The sequence below is a fragment of the Diabrotica undecimpunctata genome, unplaced genomic scaffold, assembly GCF_040954645.1.
Source record: "Diabrotica undecimpunctata isolate CICGRU unplaced genomic scaffold, icDiaUnde3 ctg00000568.1, whole genome shotgun sequence".
Classification (NCBI taxonomy): domain Eukaryota; kingdom Metazoa; phylum Arthropoda; class Insecta; order Coleoptera; family Chrysomelidae; genus Diabrotica; species Diabrotica undecimpunctata.
Genome location: NW_027311885.1, coordinates 1,090,420 through 1,100,000, shown reverse-complemented (window position 1 = coordinate 1,100,000; position 9,581 = coordinate 1,090,420). Strand labels below are relative to the sequence as shown.

General features: G+C 32.1%; 1 protein-coding gene across 1 annotated transcript; it reads right to left on the bottom strand.

Moving 5' to 3' along the window:
* Window positions 1-1,382: 1,382 nt before the first annotated feature.
* LOC140431105 (uncharacterized) lies at window positions 1,383-4,769 on the bottom strand. The gene is made up of 2 exons (XM_072519023.1): window positions 3,707-4,769; window positions 1,383-1,393 (listed from the first exon to the last, which is right to left on the bottom strand). Exons 1-2 carry the CDS (start codon window positions 4,767-4,769, stop codon window positions 1,383-1,385), a joined length of 1,074 nt encoding a protein of 357 aa, XP_072375124.1.
* Window positions 4,770-9,581: the final 4,812 nt, after the last annotated feature.

Genomic DNA, 9,581 nt, shown 5'->3' with positions numbered 1-9,581 from the left:
AGCAACTAGGAAATTTAGGAGTTATACCCATTTCAATTCAATACCCTACAAGTCCTTTAGATAAAAAGTGGAACATCTATTAATGTGGCGAAAAGACAAATAGAATGATGATACTTGTATATATTTTGGTTCATTAATATTTATATTATATTTACAAACTTTTCTTATTTGGCTTATAAACACACTTTCCTCTGTAAAATAATTAATTTTAATAAAACAAAAGCTACTAAAAATATATCATTTTATTTACAACATTTTACAAGTTTTATTTACAGTGCTATAAATGTAGTTAATACAATAAACTGATTTGGAAGAAGAATATATGAATAGTATGATTACAAAAAAAAAATAACATATAGAGTCACAAAATAAGATAACAAATCAATTCAGAAAAAGTCACAAGGTATAATGGTATTAAGTTATCTAATGCATGCAGATAATGTAACACTAAACACAATACAAAAGCTGAAGTCCAAAGTATTACAAAGTTGGATCAGAATTATCACTTTTGAAGGGGAAAACTGATAGATTAAAAATTTGGAGCTTCTTTGAAGAGTTAGCCAATAGAAGAGTTCTGGGAGTAAAGCTGTTATAAGAGTAATTGAATCTATGAAAAGAATATAAAAAGTCTGCACATACCTAGTTGCAATATTGGAGAATAATAAACAAATATTTTGGAGAGGAGTTTGAAGCAGGTGCACAGGCTGTTGATAATTTTAAATAGAACTATTAAGTCTCTTTGATTTCTATATACCTCAAGAGAAGTTCAGTATACATTCTAATGCAACATATTCACAGTATACATGCATCCATACAATGGCATGACAGAAAATTGGACAGTCTTAAGTTTCAGTTTAGATGCAATGTAATAGGGGGACAAAACTGTAGACCAGTAAATGAAAAGGGATCTAACCATGGAGAAGGAGATCAAATAGCAGAGATGTAAGAAAAATCTTTGATGGTTCTCTTCACAAATCCAAGTAGCTTCATAGATTTCTGTATTGTTGTGGAAATGTGTGATTTATAGTTAGAGTCAAGGTTCACACCTAGATCCTTGGTTTCAAAAGTAGAATATATGGTTAAATTGGTTGTAGTTAAATGGTTAAATTGTAGTATGGTTTACTATATTCGAATATTATTGGGGGATGAGGAAGGTGCAAATGAAAACTATGACATTTTGACGCATCCAAATACCATTTTGTGTGCTCCACTTAGAGGCGATCAATATCCTTTTGCAGACTTCGGCCTGGCATTTGTTTATTTTAAAGCATTTTAAATCGTCAGTAAATATATAGTAAATTTTCACTTACTTGGAAACAACATATTAGATAGTTGACAATTAGATTAAACATTACACACAATTATCATCTAAATAAGGAAAGCTATATAGTGCCTGAAAGAAAGACTTTGATATGTAAGTAATAAAACCATCAACGAATTGAAACAATAATTACATCTATAGGCATGATAACAACAGAACTAAAAAACCAGAAACAGAGAGGAATAACACCAGCTTTCAGAACAAACAATTACTTAAGCAAATATAATAAGCACCAGAGCCAACATAAAAAAACATTTATACAGTGGGGTATAACAAACTTAATCAAAAACCCAACATACAATATTACATCTGTTAAACCCGTAGAACCTTAAACAAATGTATACCAGAACACAAAAGAGCTTTCAACAACAAAAAACAGAGTCTACATGCACACTTCACCTTTTATATCATAATAATTCGTTTAGTGAACAATTTCAAATCCTTAAATTAAGAAATTTATGAACCCTCACACTGCACCATAGTGAAAAAAAAGGACCCTTCTGGCTGTATATCTTTTTAACTCTATATACACACAAAATTAAAATCTAAGTATATATCTACACATTTCTTTAAAAAAAAACCTTAATTTGTGTTAGTTAGAGGTGAGAATCACTATATGATTCATGCAGCCTTGTTGACTGATATAGTATATTACAGCAGTGTGCATCACATGCCGATTCACACAAAAACAAGTCCATATGACTCATGCGACCGTGTTTATCAATGTAATATCGTTTATTACAATTATATGTCCATTTCCACAATATAGGCCATTTTACAGAAAAATACAATTTTGCTCTAAATGAATATTATTTATTTCCAACTGTTAGCCCGTAGGTGTTTGTTGATTTCACTGTGTACTCTGTGCAATTCTTTATACTGTGAAAATGAGTTAAAAAAAAAAACAAGAGAAACTAAATAGTGTAATGAAAACAATATTTTTTTAATATATAAAGTTTTTGTTAATTTCTTATTAAAATAACAATGTATTTAAATAATAGTTTTCGTTAAAAAATAAATATATAATAGTTGACTTAAGTAGTTTTTATCAGTAACCCACTTTTCAGGCTGTGAGAATCAAACATTGGTTCACATATTTCAGAGGCCAAATATAGTTTCTGTTGCTTACAGCCGACTATGTTTAAACTGCATTAATGATACTTTGATATGAGAGACCACAATTGCTTCTCAGAGCTTTCATAATTTGTGATGTGTGAGCGTTACAAATGCGTGTGTATTCGATATTTGATTCTCGCGGCTTGTCAATTGAGAAAGACAAAATGCTGAAATAGCTGTAGTGGGAAGAAATTATAATAAAAGTTATAGAGATGTAGAAAACAAAAGTTTTCAGAGTTTTCTTTTTAGATAACATTAACTATAAGTAATGATCAATTTCGACGTAAACATTTTTAATAGCTAATATATGAAGTGAAAAGAAAGTGAACAAAACATGAAGGAATGGAACCAAACAGTCATTAAATTGTAAAGATAAATAATGGATCACCTTTTTGTTATTAGGAAACAGCTGGAAAGGAATTAGAAATCCAATCAAGAAATACCTCTAAACAAGTTAAATAAATTCAATGGATATGTCCATATAATAAAGTAATATATGGCTGGAAGCACAAACGTATGGTTTGTGGCTGGAAGTAAAAACGTAAAAACAAAACAAACAAACACCTAACCCTCAATTTTCTTCTTCTTCTTCTTATTCTTTTTTTGGGCTATGTTCTAGACAATTTACCCAGTTTACTTCGAGGGTAGACACTTTTTGTCTTGCTTCAGCAATCAGTGTCTACCTACACTTACATTCTTCCTTTGTTTGTTTTAGGTTATTCTACATGTATACTTGTGCTGGTTTTTTTTTCTTCACAGGCTAAAATATTAGTAATACAACACAACAAAGGTATAAACTTTTCTCGCTCGGGGGTAGCGTCCAAGCTTTGCACACACCAGAAATGCTACCAACGGATAAGGTAGAAGCACCCAGGACTGAAAGAAGGAATATCATAGTTTATAATTTAATATTAAAGGTAGAAATAAAGTTGCATAAGGTGCCTATTGTATTTTCATTAATATTTGTGAGAATTGTACAAATATTTATGGGGGTGGGAAGTTTAGTTTTAGCTAATTCGGCATACAAGTCAAAGTGTGGGTTTTGATTTAAGTGACATTCTAATAAAATATGGTTTAAGCCTCCCACTTGGCCACATTCGCAATAAGGATCATCTTTGACTCCAATTCTAAATAGATGAAGAGGGGATGAGCAATGGCCCGTTCTCATACGGATGATTGTAGTTAAATGTCTCCTATTGATATATGCGAATTTATTGAACCATGGTAGTGTGTGGATTCGTTTATTAATTTTGGCATAGAATGAATTACTTGTGCCATATCCTTCGTACCATTCAGCTGCCCAATTAGACCAAATCTCTCTTTTCAAGTAGGGTGTAAAATTTGAAAACTCTAGCTTGATATTCATGGGAATATTCAGGGAACGACCTATATTGGCAAGTTGGTCGGCCTTGTAGTTTCCAGTGATACCAGTGTGTCCTGGGATCCATGCTAGTAAGATTTTGATATTATTGTTCCTTGCTAGGATAATTCCTGTTTTCGTTAAATACGATATATGTTCTGTGTCTTTAGAAAACCCTGTTTTTTTAATTTTTTGTAGTGCACTTTTGGAGTCAGAAAAGATAATGGCTTCTGTGATATTTTGTTCCCGTATAATTTGGACTGCATGATTGATCGCAGTAACCTCTGCTGTACATATTTGGGTATGATTGGGTAGTTTAGATGAAAATGAATAGTTTATATCTGGGGAAAAAACACCAAATCCCGCATTTCCTATTGTGTCCGTTGAGCCATCTGTAAAGAATTTTTTGTATGAATGGAATTTTTTGACTAAGTTCACAAAATTCATAAGATTGAATTCATTTTTTGTAATATTTTCATTCAGAATTCCTAATGGTTGAAGTTGTAGTTCCAAGTCATATTCATGGCAAGGAAGAAGTTTACTGGAATATAGGTTCTGCACATAAGGTTGGATTTTTCTGATAGTTGCTATCAATATGGGTTTTTCCTTATTTCTCCAGTATTTATTGTCCATATTACAAAGTGCTTCTAATTCAATGATTGATTGAATGACAGGGTTGTTTTTAATGCTTAGGTTTTTTAGCAAAAATTTTGTGGTGAGCCATTCTCTTCTGTATTTTAATGGCAGTTCTCCAGACTCTGATAACAAGGCTTGGATTGGAGTTGACTTCATGCATCCTGTGATAATCCGAATACTTTGGTAGTGCATCTGATCTAGTTTCTTCAATATATATTTAGGGCACGTAGATAGGAATTGACCCCCATAGTTTAAATGACTTAGGATAAGTGCTTCATGGATCAGTTTTAATATTTTTGGGTCACTGCCCCACCATGTTCCACACAAGGCACGCATTACATTCAGTGCTTTACCTATTTTGACTTCCAGCTGGTTAATGTGTGCCTTTCATTTAAGGTTCTTCTGTAAAACCATTCCTAGGTATTTAATTTTATCTACCCACTCTATATGTTGACTCTTATAACTGATATTTCCAGGCATTATTTTGGTATTACCCCTTGTAAACAAGATAGCTTTAGATTTGCCCACAGAGATGTTCAAATTATGATTGTCCAGCCAGGCCTCAAGATTGACTAAATATTTGTTTAATTTTGATATCATATTTTTAACATTCACTCCCTTGACTAGAATTACAAAATCGTCAGCATACTGTATGACTTTAGCATTTTTGGGGAACACTTTGTGTATTGAGTAGGTATATATGTTAAATAGCATTGGACTTAATGTTGATCCTTGTGTGAGTCCAGTGCTAGTGGTATTTGGGCCATGTACTAACCCAGAGTTATCTTTGACAAACAGTTCTCTGCATCTTAAAAAGTCATATATGAGGTTAGCTAAATCATGTGGTATATCCAAATGTATTAATGTAGAGTACAGTTTGTCAATATTAACATTATCATATGCTGAATGGATATCCAAGAATATTCCTATTGTACATTCATTATTACTAAATGATTTTTGGATTTCAGATGTCAAAAAGGATAGACATTCTAAACATCCTTTACTCCTTCTAAAACCTAGCTGCAATGGTCTGAGGATTCCCTTATTTTCTATACGCCATTCCAACCTATTTTTGATCATTGATTCTAAAACTTTACCTACACAAGAGGTGAGGGCAATAGGTCTATAGTTAGTTGCAGTGAGTTTATCTTTCATAGGTTTTAGGATTGGAATTATTAATGACTGTTTCCATTCAATCGGAATGGTCCCTGTATTTAAGCATTTGTTAAAAATTTGTAATAATAGTAATGATCCTGAATGAGGTAGATTTCTAATCATAGAGTATGAAATTAAGTCAAGTCCCGTAGCAGATTCCTTTTTAGAATTGATTATGAATTTGTATTCATTAAAGGTAAAAGGGGAACTTGTATTGCTAGTTTGTATACTTTGTTGATATAACTGTATACTGGGAGGAGCCAAGGAATTCAGTATCTCTTGTGCCATATTAGGATCAGGAAGGGAGTTAATTGGGCTATTACCATATCCAGCTATTTTCCTAACTTTATCCCATATTGTCTTGATTGGCGAGTTTCTATTAAGGCCTTCTGCAAATTTCCTAAAATTATTCTTTCTTTTTTCTTTAAGGAATCTTCTAGCTATAGCACATTTGTTTTTTACTATTAAATAATTTTGTAAGTTGGGTGTTGATTGGAATTGCTTTGTTGCCTTAATTCTGTCTTTAATGACTTCAGCGCAAGATTCGTCCCACCATGGGATATGATACTGTTTATTAACATTTGATTTGTACAATGGGATGGACAACTGTGCAGCTTCATTTATTAGATCTGCAAATGATCGGTAGTTCTCCCCTGGAAATGATGTAAATGATGACTCTAATACTGAGGTATATTGGTTCCAATTAGCTTTTTTGAAGTTTCTGTTATTCCTTGGTGGCATGTGGATGGTAATGTTTTGGACACCAATTTTGCACATTGTGGGTAGGTGATCACTAAATCCTAGGTCAGGAATTATTTGCCATGATGATCTGGTAGCAATATTCTTAGATGTTATTGTTAGATCCACAGCTGATGATCTTTTTGGAGGTGGTGCTATTCTGGTATATGAACCATCATTTAAAAAAACTAGTTCCAGCTCATCTAACGTTTGGAAGATGTTTCTCCCATTGGAATTATTACAAGGGCTACCCCAAGCCTCATGCTTGGCGTTCAGGTCTCCCATTATTATTACTGGTTTGTTGATTTCCTGGATCAGTTTTATCCATTTTTGTTTAGATATGGTATTTGCATTAGGGACATAGGCATTAAGTAGGTTAATTTGAAATTTAGGTAGGAAGATTGCTTGCAGTTGAGAGTTGTTATTAAATTTATTACATACAGATATTTCATAAAATTCTACTTCATTCCTTATAAGGATGGCTATACCACCATATGAATCATCTCTATCATCTCTAATTACTTGATAGCCCTTGCATCTGATTATATGGTTAATATTTAACCATGTTTCATTTAGCAATAATATGTCAGGATTGTATTCTTTGATAATTATTTTTAAGTTATCCACATTAGCATTATATGATCTCATATTCCATTGTATTATAGTCAAAGGAGTGAAAGCTTTATTTGTTATTTTTATTTTGGGCTTAGTATTCTGAAGCATCGGATACTGTCCCATCTTCCATTAACTCATAGGTTATGTTATTTGTTGAGCTGCTTTTAATGGACCGTGGAAGTGATGACGTAGATTTTATTGACATCTGTCAGTTTCACTTTCCAAACAAACCTTGTTTAGTGTGGATAATTTGTATTTTTCGTTATTTTTTCATTTTTTTTACAGAATCTTTCCGCTTTTTGCAATATCTAAGTATTCTAATAGTTACTACAACAAGTTTACAATGTTGTGTAAATAATAAAGCATGTTGTTTTATAAAAATAGCAATAAAATGCATGTATCAATAAAGTAAGGTTAGAATGTCTTTAATTTAAACTTTTAAACTATATTTCATAGAAATAGAACACTGAATTATAATGGTATTATCGTAAAAAACACTATACTTAAAAGAAAAAGCAGCAGAGGAAGCAAAATGTTAACTTTATAGAAATTAAAAAGTCTTGAGATTGGACATTCCAACTTTTGTTTGGAAAGGTATTGACAGTTGTGACGTCACACTTCCACTGTCTATTGTTTTATATTGTGATACATTAGATGAGTTAGGGTATAAGTTTCTTAGCAAGTTGTTTACAAAAGATTGTACCATCTCTTTATGTTGTGGTGGTAGTAATGACATTGCATGGGAGATTCCATGTTCAGTTTCCTTATTTGCACTGTAACCTTTTGATGTTGATGGCATTGATTGAGAATTTGTTGCCCAGTTTAATCTTCCCTCCGGATTAATTAATTGAGCACTATGTTGTTTTTTGTCATATTCTGTCATGTTTGGTTTCCTTCTTTTGGTGGGTTGAGATTTGACGATTTGGTTATATTTTGGTATACTTGTGTCATTCTTTATGGCTTCTATTCTTCTTTCTGTGATATCTATTATATTATTAGGCTTGGATTCTGTATGCAAGACAGGAAAATTCTCTTCGTTCAAAGAGTATTCCCTGTTTTCATTTTTTGGTATTTGCATGTTTGCTTCATAATATGAGATGTTAGAGAAAGACATTAGGGCTTTTATTTCTTTTTGCCGTTGGAATTCTTTACATTTTTTATCTTTAGAGATATGATCATGATTTTTACAGTGTATGCAGTATGTTTCACAATTCGAGGCTTCCCCGTGTTGGCTTTTCCCACAGTTCTGGCACTTTGGGTTCCCTCTGCATTGATTATTACTGTGATCATATAACAGGCAGTTTCCACACATTAGGACTGGGCTGACATATGGAATAACCTTCATGGGTAATCCATACACCAGCACCTCCCTGGGCAGTGCTTTTCCTGTAAATGTTACGCATATGGTGGTTATTGGTAGATAGTTTTGTTCTTTTCCCTCTTCGATAATTCTCCTATTTAGTCTTTTTATGTCAATTACTTTACAGGATACTAATTTTGTTTCGATTGCATTTTTAATTTCTACTTCAGATATTTCTTTACATATGTTCCTTATTATACCCTTACATGTGACATTGTGATTTGGGATAAAGACATCATATTGTAAACTTTCCCATCTCTTAATTATCATTCACAAATAGATTTGCCGATTTAAAATCTTTAAAAACAACACCTAACCGGTTTTTCCCTTTACGGTTAAATTTAATAATTTGCTGTAGGTTTAGGTTAAATATTGTTTTAGCAATACTTAAGATGTGAAAATTCCCTATATTTTTGTCTTTTCCCTGTACATATACTTCGAAAGAGACTACATTAAAACACACAACCCCAAGTGTGGCGTGATTGGTTGGTGGGTGGGTCCCAATTTAAAAATTGGCGGGTTTCATGTTTATTAAAATGACAATTGAGATATTGGCACAGTATATCGCTAAAGTTTTTATTATACTGTGGTATTGGTACAAAGCGGATGATATTCACATTTTAGGATTAAGCTGGCTATTTCAGTTTTATTAGAAATCTAATTATCTTTCTTTTGAGATTATTTAGTTAAAATTAAATTCTGACTTGTTTATTTTATTTTGATATGCTAGTGATGCTTTTTTTATTAGGTATATAGATATTGTTTATATTAGGTAATTTTTTATTAAGATTTAGAGGTTCCTCTTATTATTTTTATTTCTAGATCATTCATTAACATTATTATTTTCGTTAGCTTTCTCTATGTAGGATCGGCTTCTCTAATTATTTTCCTCTCTGTTCTTTTCTCTTCCAGGGACTAAGTACCTCTCCGCTTTTTGTATGAGATTATGGTTTTTCAGAAACATGCAATTGCTGTTCATCCCCTTTTTTTACTGCCCTACATTCAGTACCATACATCATAGCTGGTCTTAAGGCACTCCTATACAACTTACCTTTTAGTTTTCTTGGTACCTTTTTTATCACACATCAACTAATTTACCTCTTTCCTTTACCTTTAATTGAAATATAGATAAAACGGTAATACCGATCCTAAAAGCCGAAAATCATCTTTTGGGAGTTCTTGTCTATCCAAGCCAACTACTCTATCTGGACTTGAAATATCATCTTTAAAAGAATATTCTAAATATTTTGTTTATATCCAACTTAATTTTAATTCTTTTT

Coding starts and splice junctions, on each gene's coding strand:
- LOC140431105 (XM_072519023.1), bottom strand. CDS start 4,769: ATGCGTGCCTTGTGTGGAACATGGTGGGGCAGTGACCCAAAAATATTA.